The sequence below is a fragment of the Pangasianodon hypophthalmus genome, chromosome 26 (genome assembly GCF_027358585.1).
Source record: "Pangasianodon hypophthalmus isolate fPanHyp1 chromosome 26, fPanHyp1.pri, whole genome shotgun sequence".
Classification (NCBI taxonomy): Eukaryota; Metazoa; Chordata; class Actinopteri; order Siluriformes; family Pangasiidae; genus Pangasianodon; species Pangasianodon hypophthalmus.
The window spans coordinates 18,009,583-18,028,903 of NC_069735.1; the positions used below are offsets into that span (position 1 = coordinate 18,009,583).

At 37.8% G+C, this 19,321-nt stretch overlaps 2 protein-coding genes across 5 annotated transcripts; both read left to right on the forward strand.

Annotated features, from left to right (window-relative positions):
* The first annotated feature begins 1,005 nt into the window (after positions 1-1,005).
* Positions 1,006-7,891, forward strand: LOC117596139 (NACHT, LRR and PYD domains-containing protein 3). Of its 2 annotated transcripts, XM_053230102.1 has the most exons (11): positions 1,006-1,204; positions 1,341-1,451; positions 1,673-1,828; positions 2,431-2,466; positions 2,923-4,726; positions 4,890-5,063; positions 5,432-5,605; positions 5,791-5,952; positions 6,029-6,205; positions 6,579-6,625; positions 7,244-7,891. In XM_053230102.1, exons 1-11 carry the CDS (start codon positions 1,192-1,194, stop codon positions 7,792-7,794), a joined length of 3,405 nt encoding a protein of 1,134 aa, XP_053086077.1. In that variant the 5' UTR covers positions 1,006-1,191; the 3' UTR covers positions 7,795-7,891. The 2 variants fall into 2 exon arrangements, with proteins under 2 accessions (XP_053086077.1, XP_053086076.1); XM_053230101.1 differs by lacking the exon at positions 1,673-1,828.
* A 2,271-nt stretch (positions 7,892-10,162) lies between these two features.
* LOC117596142 (NACHT, LRR and PYD domains-containing protein 12) lies at positions 10,163-19,065 on the forward strand. Of its 3 annotated transcripts, XM_053230098.1 has the most exons (10): positions 10,163-10,400; positions 11,646-11,801; positions 12,475-12,495; positions 14,028-15,831; positions 15,995-16,168; positions 16,537-16,710; positions 16,896-17,057; positions 17,133-17,309; positions 17,683-17,729; positions 18,418-19,065. In XM_053230098.1, exons 1-10 carry the CDS (start codon positions 10,388-10,390, stop codon positions 18,966-18,968), a joined length of 3,279 nt encoding a protein of 1,092 aa, XP_053086073.1. In that variant the 5' UTR covers positions 10,163-10,387; the 3' UTR covers positions 18,969-19,065. The 3 variants fall into 3 exon arrangements, with proteins under 3 accessions (XP_053086073.1, XP_053086074.1, XP_053086075.1); XM_053230099.1 differs by lacking the exon at positions 11,646-11,801 and having other exon boundaries at positions 10,164-10,400; XM_053230100.1 differs by lacking the exons at positions 11,646-11,801; positions 12,475-12,495 and having other exon boundaries at positions 10,164-10,400.
* Positions 19,066-19,321: the final 256 nt, after the last annotated feature.

The window sequence follows — 19,321 nt, forward strand, 5'->3', positions numbered from 1 at the left end:
GGTATTTAGTAATGTACTTTTTTTTTCTTGCCAATGAGAAACAGAAACATAATTAGAAATAGCAAAAATACAGATATTAGGTAAATTAGTCCAAAGTTGAATCATCTGGGATTCCCAAGGAAAAGGAGATGCTTTCAGAGTGATCAAACAAAAGAAGAAGGTTTTATGTTTTTAAAATTATTATTTTTATGTGCAAATGATTTTGAACAATCAATGACCTAACTATTTAGGTAATGTTCTAACATTTACTTTAATTAGCACTGCAAAAGGAGGAAAGTGACAGATTTAAAATAAATAATAAAATAAATAAATGAATAAACCACTTGTTTTTATCTGTTGTTTCTATACCTAGTCTCTATATCTATTTATAAAGTATTTAGTAATAAGAACTAAGTAATAAAAACTTGTATCATTATGTGTCACTATGTGACTTTGTTGGATGATCTGTGCAAGCATGAAGGGATGAATTAGAACAATCATCACTAACAGTGTCCTAGTTACCTATGTCTAAATAAAATCAGGAAAAGAGCCCCAGTGAAATAAGACGTTAACTAAAAGGATCTCACCAATAAAAAATAAATAAAATAAATAAATAAATGGTAAGACTACTACCCCGGTGCACTGTAAGACACTTCAGGTTGGTTAAACTTAGAAACGAAAGTTCACCTGCTGCCATAAAAACGTGACTAAACGTGAGTCAACTCAAAGTCAAGTCAAGACAATGGATTACTGTAAGTTTCATTATTGAAAACTTGAGTTTCCAAAATTTGACTATTGGAGTTAAAGAGGAGAAATAAGTTCACATCATTTAATGGGGCTTTCATCTTTTACAGTATGGCCTTTGGGTCCTGAAGCACAACTAGTTGAGAACCTCTGATCTAAACAATAAAAGTGAATAATAATCTCATGTCCCCGGTGGCTTTCCATGTGATCTTAGCGTGGCCAGGAGTGTTGACCCCATTGGCTCTCCATATCTCAGGACTCAGCCCTCCTGCACAAGGTCGCTTCTGGCTGAAATAGTTTTGGATTTAGTTTTGAGGAAGTCAGCAGCAGTTTATTAATTTGGCGCTGTTCTGAGCTGTTTATTCGGATGCTTTTGTTTAAGCTCCATGAAAGCACTCACATACAGGCCTCAGGATTTTTTATTTTGTTGTAAAAATCTGTTTTTGGATGTAAGCAGTCAAAGGCGGGATGTTTCCTAACGGTGAGTAGAAGAGAAACCGGACAGTCAAATCACAATCAATTGTTAGACTCTTATTTGTTTCTGTAGATTAGTTGTACACACATATAACCACAAAGTTATGTCCATGCACCTGATTTGTCATGTCTTGTTTCCTCAGTGAGTCTAGATTCCGCAGAGCTGCTGTTCTTGCGCCTGATGATTGCTTTCTCTGTTTGGATCTGGAAAAAGAGATCACTGACTCGCACCATCAGCTCTCAGCACATCACTGGTAATATGAAGCTTTTATCTTTACCTTTTTTCCTTCCTGTATTGCTTATTGCCACTGCACCACTCAACCTACAGAGGAAATTTTATATATTTATTTGTCATTTATTCTTTCAGTGATTACAGATACACTTATAGTTTATCATTTTACACAGTGTGTTTAATATACTAACTTTTACCATTATTATTATTATTATTATTATTATTATTATTATTATTATTTAGACACAGCTCGAGCCCAGTCTTATTCCTCTCCTTCTGCTGGATTCTCTGTTGTTGTGAAGGCTGAAAATGGCAGTATTGTTAATCTTCCTGCGCTCATTAACAGCACATTCTCTGATCATGTTGGCCTCAACATCAGAGGCAGCACTGCTTGCAGTCGTATGTAAATATTAATAGACTTATTTTTTATTAATGTCCATAATTAATTTTCATTCTTTGAGTAATTGCGTAATGTTTGGTCACATTTCTGTAACTGCTGTCATTGCTCAACAGTTTACCATAAATGAAACAGTTTCTCTTTCAGTTTTCAGCTTAGATAAGATCATAACTCTAAACAGTGGCAGCTCTTGTATTAAAATCTAGAAATATAAATATGACTGCTATTTAAAATGGTAAAGGAAATGCAAGATATTAAGTTAAAATTACATTTTGTTTAACTTTTTTCCAGTGAGGAAATTATGGTATTGGCTTCTTTGTTGAGAAAGACATATGCAAGACATCAGACTTTGTATAAAACCTCAAAAATGCTGCCTAGCTACCTTGTATTTTGAAGATTAAGATCAGCATTGTGTTGAATATTGTGTGTTGAATCGTATATTCACACATTGGTACTGATTCCTTAACACGACCATTCCACGGAGGTTGTTGATTAATGTTTTAAGCAGCACTAGAGAAGATTCTTTGATTGATTAGTTCAGCCTTTTGTCAATTTTTTTTTCTTCATTCAGTCTTTCGGTTTCTCTGTGTCTGTTCTTCCACAGAATCTTTGCAAAGAGAAACTGAAAAGGAAAACTTGGGTAAATATGTGACTTTAACTTTTTTACTACACATATTTTAAATAAACAAAGATTTATTTACACAAATTAGAACACAAATCCACATTGATCTCCAATGGCAGCCTCTTAATGTAGCTGTACCTACAAAACACATTGCAGAACTGTATTTAGGGGTCCAAGCACTGTTGATTGTCCACTATTGTTTTTTTTGTTAGCATGGTTAAAATTGAGGGACCAAAAGCAAGTATTCTGTTTAAAACAGCAGTTATCACTATTGTATGATAATGAAACAGACTTCATAGACTGGTGGATGTAGATAACTGCTGGATGCAATAACATTAAGTCGAAATTAAAACTAAGGTGAAACAATGTTAAGCCCGCACTCATTGCTGTTTTTGGCTGCATTTCCTGGTTTGTATAATGAATGGAGATATGTGAAATGTTTTTAAGCTTCTTCTCTTCTTTTGTACCATACAGACTTGTCCACAGAAGTTCTACAGAAATTTTTGGCGAGTCACAAAGCCAACATGAAGAAGAAAATTGAGTGCATTTTTGAGGGCAAAAATGATGCAAAAACTAAAATACTTCTGAAGAAGGTCTACACACAGCTGTACATCACCGAAGGAGAATTCAAAGAAGTTAACAATGAACACGAGATCCTGAAAATCGACAAAGCTTTTAATGTGAAGAAAACTCAAGACAAACCAATCAACTGCAATGAGATTTTCAATGTTCCGGGGAAAAGTGAAGAAAATAAAGTTGTGCTCACCAAGGGAATCGCAGGAATTGGAAAAACGGTATCTGTGCAGAAGTTTATTCTTGATTGGGCTGAAGGAGAAGCCAACCAATATATAGACTGCATTTTCTTCCTTCCATTCCGAGAGATTAATTTGATTAAAGATAAAGAATACAGTCTTCATGAATTACTGCAGGAATTCTACCCTGAACTGGAAAAACTCAGTGAAACAAATTTGTACAAAAATCTCAAGCTTGCATTTGTGTTAGATGGGCTTGATGAGAGCCGTCTTCCGCTGGAGTTCAATGTCCATATGGTGAGAAGCGAACAGAAGAAAGCATCTGTGAATGCTCTCATCACAAACTTGATTGAAGGAAATCTGCTTCCTTCTGCTCTGATCTGGATCACATCTCGGCCAGCAGCAGCCAATCAGATCCCTTCGGAGCATGTGAGCTTGTTTACAGAAGTGCGAGGATTCACTGATAAACAGAAGGAGGAGTATTTTAAAAAGAGATTAACGGATGTGAATGACGCCTCTAAAATCATCTCACAGATTAAGAAGTCTCGGAGCCTCTATATCATGTGTCACATCCCCATCTTCTGCTGGATCACCGCTATGGTGCTTCAGGAAATGCTGGTGCAAAATGATGGTGAAGAAATTCCCACTACACTGACTGAAATGTACATCCATTTCCTGCTTATACAGATGAACATCAAAAACCAGAAGTATGATGACAAAGTGGAGCGAGATTTGAAGAAACTGCTGGAAATGAACAGAGAAACGATCCTGAAACTGGCCAAGCTGGCATTTAATCAGCTGAAGAAGGGGAACATCATGTTCTATGAAGAAGACCTGCTAGAGTGTGGTATTGAGGTCAGAGTAGATTCAGAGTACACTGGGATGTGCGCTGAAATCTTCAAGAAAGAATCTGTGCTTCACGAGAAGAAGGTTTACTGTTTCATACATTTGAGCATTCAAGAGTTTTTTGCTGCACTCCATGTTTTCAACTCCTACCTGAACAAAAATATGAATGAGTTACACTTTTTCTTCAATGATTGCCCTCCTATAGATACTCAGCTGGATGTTTTACTGAAGAAGGCTGTTGATAAAGCCAAGGAGAGCGAGAATGGACATTTAGATCTCTTTCTTCGATTCTTGTTAGGCATTTCGCTGGAGACCAATCAGAAACTCCTGCAAGGCGTTCTTACACACACACAGTCAACCAAAAAGTGCATTAACAGAGTGATCCAGCACATCAGGCAAATGCAGAACAGCCTTCGCTATTTGTCCCCTGAGACGTCTATCAATCACTTCTTCTGTCTGATGGAACTGAAAAATGGCTCCCTGTACAACCAAATCAAGAAATATCTGTGTACAGACAACCTTCCAGATAGAGAGTTATCATCGTCAAATTGCTCAGCTCTGGCCTACTTGATGTTAATGTCTGGGGACGTTTTGGAGGAACTTGACCCGAAAAAATTCAACCCATCTAATTCAGCCTACAGGAGACTCATCCCGGCTGTGAGGTGCTTCAGAAAAGCTTGGTGAGATACATTCCTGTCCAATTCTCTACCATTCCTCTTTTACTCCCTGTATTTCTACTGCTTGTCATGTTGGTTCCTTCTGATGTTACCATCACTCACTTCTCACACTGGTTCTTTTATATAATTCCATTCATACAATGCACCATGAATGCTGCGTTTTCAGGCTTGCTGGTTGTGAGCTCACTGAAACGTGCTGGGAGACCGTGGCTTCAGCTCTGGAGGCAGAAAACTCGGTTCTGACAGCGCTGGACCTGAGCGATAATTACAGAGTGGAGAAGGGAGCAAAGTTTCTTTCTGATGGACTGAGGAGTTCACACTGTAAACTGGAGATACTGAGGTCAGCAATGTGTGTTAGAGTACATCTGGAATACAACACCGTTACACTGTTACTACAGTCAGGTCCAAAATCAACATGAGAAATCTTTGTATAAAAATGAAACTGAAACTGAATGTCATTGCTTTTTTTCTAATTGTCGTGACACTATATATTTTATTTAGACTGTAACACATACTAGTACATGATGGTGGTTTAAATAGTACACTTTTTATATGGGAATGTCCTATATGTTTTATAAGAACATGACTTAGTGAGAAATAGAATCGAATTACTGTCTCTTAACTGATGAAATAAAAACAGTTAATGATAATGAACCACACTTTTGGACTTGACTGTATGTTTATGCTAACTTTAGTCACTGTCTTAAGGTTAGCGAGATGCCATTTCTCCCAGAGCAGCTGTGCCGAACTTGCTTCAGCCCTCACATCAGTTTCGTCTTCTCTGAGTGAACTGGACCTGAGCGACAACGACCTGCAGGACTCAGGACTGGAGCTGCTCTTTGCTGGAGGGGAAAATTTATACTGTAAACTGCAGATTCTGAGGCAAGTATTGATAAATCATTTAATTATTGAATGTACTGGAAAATACATCCATTTGGCACACACACTGTTTACATCAAACTCTTAGCTTGATCTTTTTGTGACCTGCTTTATTACAACCACATACAGAATTTTGTACGTTAAAGTAAATTATGAAATCTTTGTTTTTGGCTGTGTTCTAAATCCAGGCTGAGCTGGTGTAACCTCACAGAGAAGAGCTGCTCATTCCTCTCCTCCATTCTCAACACTGTAAGAGAGTTGGACCTGAGTAACAATGACCTGCAGGATTCAGGAGTGAAGATCATTTCTGATGGACTCAGCAATGAACAGTGCAAACTGCAGATACTGAGGTTAGTTTTCAAATGATACTCTAAAGCTAAATTGTGCTGGTCACTATGTTGCTTTCATTTCTTCCCTTTTTTTTAGGTTGTCCGGTTGTTTAGTGACACAAGAAGGATTTTCTTTACTGGCATCTGCTCTGACTTCAAACTCCTTATCTGTCCTGAGAGATCTGGATCTGAGCTACAATAATCCAGGAGATGATGGAGAAAAGCTGCTCTCTGATCTACTGAATAATCCAAACTGCAAACTGGAGACACTCAAGTAAAATTTTATTCAAGTTCTCGAGTACACTGTAGTTTTTCCACTCCAACCTTAGGAAACCATGTCTTCATGGAGCTCGCTTTGTGCACAGGGGCATTGTCATGCTGGAACAGGTTTGGGCCTCTTAGTTCCAGTAAAGGGAAATTGTAATGCTACAGCACACAAAGCCATTCTATACAATTGTTTGCTTCCAACTTTGTAGGAACAGTTTGGGGAAAAACATACATGGGTGTGATGGTCATGTGTCCACATACTCTTGGCCATATAGTGTAAATTATAATACACTGTTCAAAGTGTATTTCAAATAATTGTACATTAATAATGTGCTTCTTTGACTGTGATGCAACTCTAGAATTCTGTTTTCTTTCTGTAGAATGGAACCAAAAAGTGAACAATTTATCAAAGCAGGGATCAAAAAGTGTAAGTTCCCCTGCCTGTCTCTTTGTGTTTTCTTCTTTGACTCTCTCAGCCTCTCTTGGTCCCTCTCTGATTTACCTTTATTTCTATGACATTATCAATGTCTGTAACTGGTCAAAAATTAAAGTGCCTTAAAAATTAAAGCAGCTTGTCATGGTATCGAGAAACCACAAAGCGTAAACTCCTCTGTCCTGAAGATGTCGGAAAACTTAAAGTTACAGCTTTACCTCTGACTGTTACAAAGCACTGACACTGGAGACTCTTTATTGCATTTATGTGAAGCGTCTGCTGTACAAGTCACTGTGAATGAGGTGTTACTATAGAAACGATAACATATTATAACGAGTGCATTAATGTAAACCTGTGATTTGCAGCTGCACTACTGTCAGGGCTGCTGTTATAGGAAATTATTCAACACTGCAATATCGTAATAATTTGCTCCAGGGTATAAGACACCCTCCCTAAATTCTGTCCCATTAATATGTATTGCTGATCCAGACAAATCTCTTGTCTGTAATTAAAAGGGCTTATTACAGTTAGACTATTGCTAATGCTGGGCTGTACCTGCTAAAATATGATACTGTTATGAAATAAAAAAAAAACATTTTTCTGTTCCTGCAGATGCCTGTGATCTCACTTTCAACCCAAACACGGCCCACACACAACTGTGTCTGTCCGAGTCAAACAAGAAGGTCTCATCCGCGATCAAAGATCAGCAGTACCCAGATCACCCGGAGAGATTTCAGGTGTATCACCAGGTTCTGTGTAACGAGAGTCTGAGCCATCGCAGTTACTGGGAAGTCTTGTTGGAAGGCTCATCACCAGAAATTGGTATCACGTATCCTGACATTCGGAGGAAAGAGGAAGATCTGGCACCGTTGGACGCTCAAATGAAGCTTGGGTTAAACCCGATCTCTTGGGTGCTCGTGTGTGTTAACAACAAACGCTTCTATGCCAGGCACAATTCAGAGGACACGGACATAGACATGCCAAAGCCGAACAGGATAGGTGTGTATCTGGACTGGCCTGCTGGAACACTGTCCTTTTACAGCGTCTCACCAGATACACACACACTTAAACACATACACACATTCTGCACACTGTTTGAGAAGCCGGTGCTTCCAGGGTTCAGCGTGGAAAGTGGCTGTCTGACTTTGTGCCAGCTGGATTAAATGGCCAAATATGAATGAATAAAAAATAAAACATTATATTTTTATGTATATCTATCTGGAATCAATGTTCTCAATAAATTAAAATCAGTTTGGTCAACCATTTTTACACTTTTTTTTAAAAGTTGTAACATGATAGCAGTGCAGCTTTATTGGTTTTACATCATTTGTAGAAAGCTGAAAAAAGTTTGATCTGTCAATCTGGTACATTAAAAAACTTTACACTCATCAAAACTGGAGAGTTGAGTATTGGAAAAGACCAGGTAATGTTTTTGCTATCATCAACAGTCTGGTTTCAGAGATCCTGTACCCACTGTAATTTTGCACTTGATTAAGCATATGCATTGGATTTAATAAAATGATATTTTCTATTGTTCTATTTTCATTCTACTCGTGAGGTACAAGCTTAATAACACAATATGTAAGTTGTTTTATTTCCTGTTCTCTCAGGTGGTAAATGATAATTTTCCAACTTTATTAGACCTATGCAATGGATAATTAGGGACCAAGCACAGCAGGGGTGTAGGAACCTATTGTAATCATTAGGGTCTTTATTATTATTCTGCTTCTTCTGCTTTTGGGTCTATGGCACCCCATAAAACCATACGCAGGAAATGTATGGTTTTGGCAGACAGATAGGGGAGAGTCTGAAATGTTACCATAGTAAATTTGGAGTTGCAATCTCAAACACTCCAGCGCCACCAACAGCTCAAAGTTGCACTCATGTTTATGCGAATAACTTTTAATTCTTATTTTCCTCTGATTCCTTGGCTCGTGCCAAGTCGAATGCACCCGATGCCATCATTTTCCGTCATGAAAATTTTTCCACCATTTTGAATTTTCTCAAAAATCTTTTTCAAACTCCGCCTCGACCGTTTGTCCGATTTCCACGAAAATCGAATCAGATCTTCAGACCATACTGACAAAAGGTTTTCGATTTCAAGTTGATTAGTCAAACTGTTCTCAAATAATGTGTAAACGAATTCGACTATGAGCACCCCAAGGAGGACGTGATATGAAATGAAATGAAAGTTTCCTATGTTGGCCATTTTAAATTTAGTTGTTAAATGCTATATTTCACGAACGCCTTGGCACGTCATTACAAAAATCAGTGTGTATCATCTGCACCATGCCCTGAAGGTACTCAAAAAGTTTCAGGACAAAAATTATAATGAAATTTCAAAAAATGCTAATAGCTTTTGATTTCTTTTGCCTATTGTCATCAGACTGGTCTTGATAGATTCCTTGGGTCATACTGAGAAATGATACCAATTATGATAATAATGATACCATGGTTGGCCAAACTTACTGTCTGCCATTTTGAAATGCTTTGAAAACCTACTTTTTCGAACTCCTCCTAGACCATTTGAAAATCGGATCGGAACATCTCCCTACCATGCTGACAAAAAATTATGGAACTCAGGTTGATTGGTCAAACTGTTCTCGAATTATGCACAAAAGAATTTGACAATGAGCATACTGAAATGGAAGTCAGGCTATATCTCTGTAATACTTTAGCATATTTAGACCAAACTTAGTATATGTCATAGCCATCATGACTTGAGGATACCTGCACAGGTACAGAGCCACCTAGTGCTCACGAGATATGAAAAAAGCATATTTATGCTTTTCGGACTGTTTGCCTGATTTTGACCAAATTCGACTCAGATCATCTTCAGTAGATACCAGCATATGAAATTGTAACAAACTTAACTGATGGGCAAGGAGGAGGCAGGAACTGAACCCCCAATCCTAGAGGTGCAAGGTAAACAGGCTAACCACTAAACCACCATGCACCTCTCTTTTACTTGAGGCGCTCGTCTCTCTCCTTTTTATCCTTGCCACAGCTCACTGCAACACAACACTCGTTAGGAGAATTCCCAGCAGGTGTGAATTCCTTACCACTCACCTTCTCCAGCAAATTATTTAGCATAAAATCATCATTACTGTCACCACAATCACATCACGTGTGCCACATCATATGTGCCAAAGACAGTTTGAGTTAAATCATTACTGTTTTAACTCAAACTGTCTTTGACACATATGCCCTGAAGCTATGAAGCCTGAGAAATCTGCAAATTTTTCCTCTGTTGTGTTTGGCCCCGTAATTGATGCTTGCAGCTATATTCATTAGTAGTATTAGTAACATTCATATGCAACGTTAATACACATTTCTTCTTTTACTTCTATATGATAAACAGCTTTAGTGTAGTGTTGGGTAGCGACATGATGTCCACCTGTAAAATTTGGGTCCTGAAGCAAAACTAGTTGAGAACCTCTGATCTAAACAATAAAAGTGAATAATAATCTCATGTCCCCGGTGGCTTTCCATGTGATCTTAGCGTGGCCAGGAGTGTTGACCCCATTGGCTCTCCACATCTCAGGACTCAGCCCTCCTGCACAAGGTCGCTTCTAGCTGAAATAGTTTTGGATTTAGTTTTGAGGAAGTCAGCAGCAGTTTATTAATTTGGCGCTGTTCTGAGCTGTTTATTCGGATGCTTTTGTTTAAGCTCTATGACAGCACTCACATACAGGCCTCAGGATTTTTTATTTTGTTTTAAAAATCTGTTTTTGGATGTAAGCAGTCAAAGGCGGGATGTTTCCTAACGGTGAGTAGAAAAGAAACCGGACAGTCAAACATATATACATATATATATATATATATATATATATATATATATATATATATACACACACATAAACACATATTTATGTCCATGCACCTATAGGCCTGTAAGAGCTCAGACATGTTCAGATGTAGATGTTAACACTTCCGCTTGTGGTTTTGTTTAGATGTGACTAAATCAAAGTGTATTTTATGTATAGATTTATGTCTTTATAAACGCAGGTGAATGTTGAATATTATATTTGTTTGTGTTTGCATGATCAGAAGATGAAGAAGAGAAAGTTGAGATTTTACTCTTTTTTTGGAAACATACAGTAAACCACTTTAACTCGGTTTTGCTTACACAGTAGTTTTCATTACTAATGATATTATCAGCAACAACTTGAGTGAAAAGTGGAATCTTAGTAGAAAATATTTACATGAATTTCAGAATTTCTTAGTATTTGGTATTTCCTATGCACTCGAGCTGAGACATTTGTGTAAAGCCTGATGATCCATGTTAGATCAAATCCATCAGCGTATCATCTGAACACATGCTTCGATAGAAGGGATAAGACTCATGGAAAATCCGACCTTTTGTACAAAGGAGTTAACATAGTCAGTATCACAAATTTGCTTAAATCGAAGCTGCTCACAGCCATAGCCTTGATCCTCCACACAGCTGAACATTATTCAAAAGTAGTGAGCTGTATGTTAGGAGTTTGCCAAAAGACACACTGGGGACTCAGCAAACACAGAAATGTTGTATGGTCTCATGAGAATAAAATGAACATTTGCAGTTTGGCACAAAGAACTATGTTTGACAAAAACCCAACAGTGAGCATCACTCTGAGAACACCATCCATATTGCCACTGCACCACTGAACCTACAGAGGAAACTGAGAAGTTATCATAACACATAACATGAAGTGATTTCTGCCATTTTTATGATTTTTTTTCTCTACCTACCTCTATCCTTCTCTCATTTAATGACATAACAAGCAAAGGTCTTTTAATTATTTTCATTTAATTATCGATTGCTGTATAATATACAAAAATTGTAGTATAATATTATTTAAAATAGTTTATTTAATTATTATATTCATTTATTCTTTTAATAATTACTGATACACTTATTTTATCATTTTGTACTGTTTCTTTATTATCATAACTTTTTTAATTTTATAATTTGACTTTTTATGTATTTATTATTATTATTATTATTATTATTATTATTATTATTATTTAGACACAGCTCGAGCCCAGTCTTCTTCCTCTTCTTCTGCTGGATTCTCTGTTGTTGTAAATGCTGAAAACGGCAGTATTGTTAATGTTCCTGCGCTCATTAACAGCACATTCTCTGATCATGTTGCCCTCAACATCAGAGGCAGCACTGCTTGCACTGGTATGTAACTATTAATAGCTTTATGAAGAAAATATAGCAAAATATAATATAGAGGGCTGATGCAATGAGGAAAATAGCCACTTGGTGTCAGCATAAAAGCAAGCTGATTAATACTACCTAGAAAGGTAAAAGTTACCTAGGTGCTAGAAAGGTAGAAAGGTCATATTAACTAACATGGCAAAGAAAGCGTAATAAAATAATACATATGCTACGTGTTGAGTCATGCAACTCTAGCTGAAAATTTAACCATGGAAACATTTTTTTGAAATCTAGAAACATAAATATGACTGCTATTTAAAATGGTAAAGGAAATGCAAGATATTAAGTTAAAAGTACATTTTGTTGAACTTTTTTCCAGTGAGAAAATTATGGTATTGGCTTCTTTGTTGAGAGAGACATATGCATGACATTGGACTTTGTCTTAAAATCTCAAAAATGCTGCCTAGCTACCTTGTATTTTGAAGATTAAGATCAGCATTGTGTTGAATATTGTGTGTTGAATCGGATATTCACACATTGGTACTGATTCCTTTACACGACCTTTCCACAGAGGTTGTTGATTAATGTTTTAAGCAGCACTAGAGAAGATTCTTTGATTGATTAGTTCAGCCTTTTGTCAATTTTTTTTTTCTTCATTCAATGATTCTGTTCCTCTGTGTCTGTTCTTCCACAGAAACTGAAAAGGAAAACTTGGGTAAATATGTGACTTTAGCTTTTTAACTATACACATTTTAAATAAACAAACATTTATTTACACAAATTAGGACACAAATCCACATTGATCTCCAATGGCAGCCTCTTAATGTAGCTGTACCTACAAAACCCATGCCAGAAAACTATTTAGGGGTCCAAGCACTGTTGATTGTCCACTATTGTTTTTTTTTGTTTTTTTAGCATGTTTAAAATTGAGGGACCAAAAGCAAGAATTCTGTTTAAAACAGCAGTCATCACTACTGTATCATAATGAAACAGACTTCATAAACTTGTGGATATACGGTCCCCTCTGAAAGTATTGGAACAGCAAGGCCAATTCTTGTTTTTTCTATACAGTGAAGACATTTGGGTTTGAGATTAAAAGATGAATATGAGACAATAGATCAGAATTTCAGCTTTTATTTCGTGATCTTTACATCTAGATGTGTTAAACTTAGAACATGGCACCTTTGGTGGTAGACCACCCAATTTTTATGTGAGCAAATGTATTGGAACAGATAGTCTTAAAGTAAATAACATAACATAATTAATGGTTTCTCCTCTCCAGGAGGTGAAATGCCGTTCAATTGTCTTATAGTGAGTCTGGTGATTAACGTGGCCTGTCTAAAACCTTCCATTTTTCCGCTGATGAAGTCCTTTGTTGTGTTGGCAGTGTGTTTTGGGTCGTTGTCTTGCAGATGAAGTTCCTCCCAATTAGATTGAATGCATTTCTCTGTAAATTTGCAAACAGAATGTTTCTGTAGACTTCTGAATTCATTCTCTATATTTCTGCTCTCGAAGTCTTCTTTGAATGGTGGATTGTGATACCTTCATCCCTGTTGTTTTCCGTGGCTGGTTGTTAGTACATCAGTGGTTTCTTTCTTTTTGAGGACATTCCAAATTGTTGTATTGGCTATGCCCATTGCTTGTGCAATGCCTCTGACTGATTTTCCCTCTTTTCTCAGCTTCAAAATGGCTGGCTTTTCTCCCATAGACAGCTCTCTGGTCTTCATATTGGTTTATCCTTTTTAACAACAAATGCAGTCTTCACAGCTGAAACCTAGGGCTCAAACCAAGAGTAGATATTCAGTGCTATTAATTCTTTTAAACAGTTAATCTCACAGGGCTCACCTTGGGCAGTAAGAAACACCTTTCAGTCACATGTTCCAGTATTTTTGATCACTTGAAAACATGGGTGGGTTCAAACAAATGGTTTGTTTAACACAGCTAGATGTAAATATAAAGAAATGAAAGCTGAAATTCTGATCTATCGTCTCATGTTCATCTTTTGATCTGAAACCCAAATGTCTTCAGTGTAGAGCAAAAAAGAATTGGCCTTGCTGTTCCAGTATTTTTTGGAGGGGACTGTAGATAAATACTAGATGTTATAACATTAAATCGAAATCAAAACTAAGGTGAAACAATGTTTAGCCTGCACTCATTGCTGTTTTTGGCTGCATTTCCTGGTTTGTATAATGAATGGAGATATGTGAAATGTTTTTTAAGCTTCTTCTCTTCTTTTGTACCATACAGACTTGTCCACAGAAGTTCTACAGAAATTTTTGGCGAGTCACAAAGCCAACATGAAGAAGAAAATTGAGTGCATTTTTGAGGGCAAAAGGGATGCAAAAACTAAAATACTTCTGAAGAAGGTCTACACACAGCTGTACATCACCGAAGGAGAATTCAAAGAAGTTAACAAAGAACACGAGATCCTGAAAATCGACAAAGCTTTTAATGTGAAGAAAACTCAAGACAAACCAATCAACTGCAATGAGATTTTCAATGTTCCGGGGAAAAATGAAGAAAATAAAGTTGTGCTCACCAAGGGAATTGCAGGAATTGGAAAAACAGTATCTGTGCAGAAGTTTATTCTTGATTGGGCTGAAGGAGAAGCCAACCAATATATAGACTGCATTTTCTTCCTTCCATTCCGAGAGATTAATTTGATTAAAGATAAAGAATACAGTCTTCATGAATTACTGCAGGAATTCTACCCTGAACTGGAAAAACTCAGTGAAACAAATTTGTACAAAAATCTCAAGCTTGCATTTGTGTTAGATGGGCTTGATGAGAGCCGTCTTCCGCTGGAGTTCAATGTCCATATGGTGAGAAGCGAACAGAAGAAAGCATCTGTGAATGCTCTCATCACAAACTTGATTGAAGGAAATCTGCTTCCTTCTGCTCTGATCTGGATCACATCTCGGCCAGCAGCAGCCAATCAGATCCCTTCGGAGCATGTGAGCTTGTTTACAGAAGTGCGAGGATTCACTGATAAACAGAAGGAGGAGTATTTTAAAAAGAGAGTAAAGGATGTGAATGACGCCTCTAAAATCATCTCACAGATTAAGAAGTCTCGGAGCCTCTATATCATGTGTCACATCCCCATCTTCTGCTGGATCACCGCTATGGTGCTTCAGGAGATGCTGGTGCAAAATGATGGTGAAGAAATTCCCACTACACTGGCTGAAATGTACATCCATTTCCTGCTTATACAGATGAACATCAAAAACCAGAAGTATGATGACAAAGTGGAGCGAGATTTGAAGAAACTGCTGGAAATGAACAGAGAAACGATCCTGAAACTGGCCAAGCTGGCATTTAATCAGCTGAAGAAGGGGAACATCATGTTCTATGAAGAAGACCTGCTAGAGTGTGGTATTGAGGTCAGAGTAGATTCAGAGTACACTGGGATGTGCGCTGAGATCTTCAAGAAAGAATCTGTGCTTCACGAGAAGAAGGTTTACTGTTTCATACATTTGAGCATTCAAGAGTTTTTTGCTGCACTCCATGTTTTCAACTCCTACCTGAACAAAAATATGAATGAGTTACACTTTTTCTTCAATGATTGCCCTCCTATAGATACTCAGCTTTATGTTTTACTGAACAAGGCTGTTGATAAAGCCAAGGAGAGCGAGAATGGACATTTAGATCTCTTTCTTCGATTCTTGTTAGGCATTTCGCTGGAGACCAATCAGAAACTCCTGCAAGGCGTTCTTACACACACACAGTCAACCAAAAAGTGCATTAACAGAGTGATCCAGCACATCAGGCAAATGCAGAACAGCCCTCGCTATTTGTCCCCTGAGACGTCTATCAATCACTTCTTCTGTCTGATGGAACTGAAAGATGGCTCCCTGTACAACCAAATCAAGAAATATCTGTGTACAGACAAACTTCCAGATAGAGAGTTATCATCGTCAAATTGCTCAGCTCTGGCCTACTTGATGTTAATGTCTGGGGCCGTTTTGGAGGAACTTGACCCGAAAAAATTCAACCCATCTAATTCAGCCTACAGGAGACTCATCCCGGCTGTCAGGTGCTTCAGAAAAGCTTGGTGAGATACATTCCTGTCCAATTCTCTACCATTCCTCTTTTACTCCCTGTATTTCTACTGTTTGTCATGTTGGTTCCTTCTGATGTTACCATCACTCACTTCTCACACTGGTTCTTTTATATAATTCCATTGATACAATGCGCCATGAATGCTGTGTTTTCAGGCTTGCTGGTTGTGAGCTCACTGAAACGTGCTGGGAGACCGTGGCTTCAGCTCTGGAGGCAGAAAACTCGGTTCTGACAGCGCTGGACCTGAGCGATAATTACAGAGTGGAGAAGGGAGCAAAGTTTCTTTCTGATGGACTGAGGAGTTCACACTGTAAACTGGAGATACTGAGGTCAGCAATGTGTGTTAGAGTACATCTGGAATACAACACCGTTACACTGTTACTACAGTCAGGTCCAAAATCAACATGAGAAATCTTTGTATAAAAATGAAACTGAAACTGAATGTCATTGCTTTTTTTCTAATTGTCGTGACACTATATATTTTATTTAGACTGTAACACATACTAGTACATGATGGTGGTTTAAATAGTACACTTTTTATATGGGAATGTCCTATATGTTTTATAAGAACATGACTTAGTGAGAAATAGAATCGAATTACTGTCTCTTAACTGATGAAATAAAAACAGTTAATGATAATGAACCACACTTTTGGACTTGACTGTATGTTTATGCTAACTTTAATCACTGTCTTAAGGTTAGCGAGATGCCATTTCTCCCAGAGCAGCTGTGCCGAACTTGCTTCAGCCCTCACATCAGTTTCGTCTTCTCTGAGTGAACTGGACCTGAGCGACAACGACCTGCAGGACTCAGGACTGGAGCTGCTCTTTGCTGGAAGGGAAAATTTATACTGTAAACTGCAGATTCTGAGGCAAGTATTGATAAATCATTTAATTATTGAATGTACTGGAAAATACATCCACTTGGCACACACACTGTTTACGTCAAACTCTTAACTTGATCTTTTTGTGACCTGCTTTATTACAAACACATACAGAGTTTTGTACGTTAAAGTAAATTATGAAATCTTTGTTTCTGGCTGTGTTCTAAATCCAGGCTGAGCTGGTGTAACCTCACAGAGAAGAGCTGCTCATTCCTCTCCTCCGTTCTCAACACTGTAAGAGAGCTGGATCTGAGTAACAATGACCTGCAGGATTCAGGAGTGAAGATCATTTCTGATGGACTCAGCAATGAACAGTGCAAACTGCAGATACTGAGGTTAGTTTTCAAATGATACTCTAAAGCTAAACTGTGCTGGTCACTATGTTGCTTTCATTTCTTCCTTTTTTTTAGGTTGTCCGGTTGTTTAGTGACACAAGAAGGATTTTCTTTACTGGCATCTGCTCTGACTTCAAACTCCTTATCTGTCCTGAGAGATCTGGATCTGAGCTACAATAATCCAGGAGATGATGGAGAAAAGCTGCTCTCTGATCTACTGAATAATCCAAACTGCAAACTGGAGACACTCAAGTAAAATTTTATTCAAGTTCTCGAGTACACTGTAGTTTTTCCACTCCAACCTTAGGAAACCATGTCTTCATGGAGCTCGCTTTGTGCACAGGGGCATTGTCATGCTGGAACAGGTTTGGGCCTCTTAGTTCCAGTAAAGGGAAATTGTAATGCTACAGCACACAAAGCCATTCTATACAATTGTTTGCTTCCAACTTTGTAGGAACAGTTTGGGGAAAAACATACATGGGTGTGATGGTCATGTGTCCACATACTCTTGGCCATATAGTGTAAATTATAATACACTGTTCAAAGTGTATTTCAAATAATTGTACATTAATAATGTGCTTCTTTGACTGTGATGCAACTCTAGAATTCTGTTTTCTTTCTGTAGAATGGAACCAAAAAGTGAACAATTTATCAAAGCAGGGATCAAAAAGTGTAAGTTCCCCTGCCTGTCTCTTTGTGTTTTCTTCTTTGACTCTCTCAGCCTCTCTTGGTCCCTCTCTGATTTACCTTTATTTCTATGACATTATCAATGTCTGTAACGGGTCAAAAATTAAAGTGCCTTAAAAATTAAAGCAGCTTGTCATGGTATCGAGAAACCACAAAGCGTAAACTCCTCTGTCCTGAAGATGTCGGAAAACTTAAAGTTACAGCTTTACCTCTGACTGTTACAAAGCACTGACACTGGAGACTCCTTCCATAATGTTAAATAAACATCTCCTTACAGAAACCTTCACCATATCAATGAGTACACACGTGTTTTATTGCATTTATGTGAAGCGTCTGCTGTACAAGTCACTGTGAATGAGGTGTTACTATAGAAACGATAACATATTATAACGAGTGCATTAATGTAAAACTGTGATTTGCAGCTGCACTACTGTCAGGGCTGCTGTTATAGGAAATTATTCAACACTGCAATATCGTAATAATTTGCTCCAGGGTATAAGACACCCTCCCTAAATTCTGTCCTATTAATATGTATTGCTGATCCAGACAAATCTCTTGTCTGTAATTAAAAGGGCTTATTACAGTTAGACTATTGCTAATGCTGGGCTAATGCTACCTGCTAAAATATGATACTGTTATGAAATAAAAAAAAAACATTTTTCTGTTCCTGCAGATGCCTGTGATCTCACTTTCAACCCAAACACGGCCCACACACAACTGTGTCTGTCCGAGTCAAACAAGAAGGTCTCATACACGATCCAAGATCAGCAGTACCCAGATCACCCGGAGAGATTTCAGGTGTATCACCAGGTTCTGTGTAACGAGAGTCTGAGCCATCGCAGTTACTGGGAAGTCTTGTTGGAAGGCTCATCACCAGAAATTGGCATCACGTATCCTGACATTCGGAGGAAAGAGGAAGATCTGGCACCGTTGGACGCTCAAATGAAGCTTGGGTTAAACCCGATCTCTTGGGTGCTAATGTGTGTTAACAACAAACGCTTCTATGCCAGGCACAATTCAGAGGACACGGACATAGACATGCCAAAGCCGAACAGGATAGGTGTGTATCTGGACTGGCCTGCTGGAACACTGTCCTTTTACAGCGTCTCACCAGATACACACACACTTAAACACATACACACATTCTGCACACTGTTTGAGAAGCCGGTGCTTCCAGGGTTCAGCGTGGAAAGTGGCTGTCTGACTTTGTGCCAGCTGGATTAAATGGCCAAATATGAATGAATAAAAAATAAAACATTATATTTTTATGTATATCTATCTGGAATCAATGTTCTCAATAAATTAAAATCAGTTTGGTCAACCATTTTTACACTTTTTTTTAAAAGTTGTAACATGATAGCAGTGCAGCTTTATTGGTTTTACATCATTTGTAGAAAGCTGAAAAAAGTTTGATCTGTCAATCTGGTACATTAAAAAAACTTTACACTCATCAAAACTGGAGAGTTGAGTATTGGAAAAGACCAGGTAATGTTTTTGCTATCATCAACAGTCTGGTTTCAGAGATCCTGTACCCACTGTAATTTTGCACTTGATTAAGCATATGCATTGGATTTAAT

What these genes read in the sequence shown, in the direction of transcription:
- LOC117596142 (XM_053230098.1), top strand. An exon ending in TGCAAACTGCAGATACTGAG is followed by an intron (nt 17,058 to 17,132) that starts GTTAGTTTTCAA and finishes CCTTTTTTTTAG; the next exon opens with GTTGTCCGGTTGTTTAGTGA. An exon ending in TGCAAACTGGAGACACTCAA is followed by an intron (nt 17,310 to 17,682) that starts GTAAAATTTTAT and finishes TTCTTTCTGTAG; the next exon opens with AATGGAACCAAAAAGTGAAC.
- LOC117596139 (XM_053230102.1), top strand. An exon ending in TGCAAACTGCAGATACTGAG is followed by an intron (nt 5,953 to 6,028) that starts GTTAGTTTTCAA and finishes CCTTTTTTTTAG; the next exon opens with GTTGTCCGGTTGTTTAGTGA. An exon ending in TGCAAACTGGAGACACTCAA is followed by an intron (nt 6,206 to 6,578) that starts GTAAAATTTTAT and finishes TTCTTTCTGTAG; the next exon opens with AATGGAACCAAAAAGTGAAC.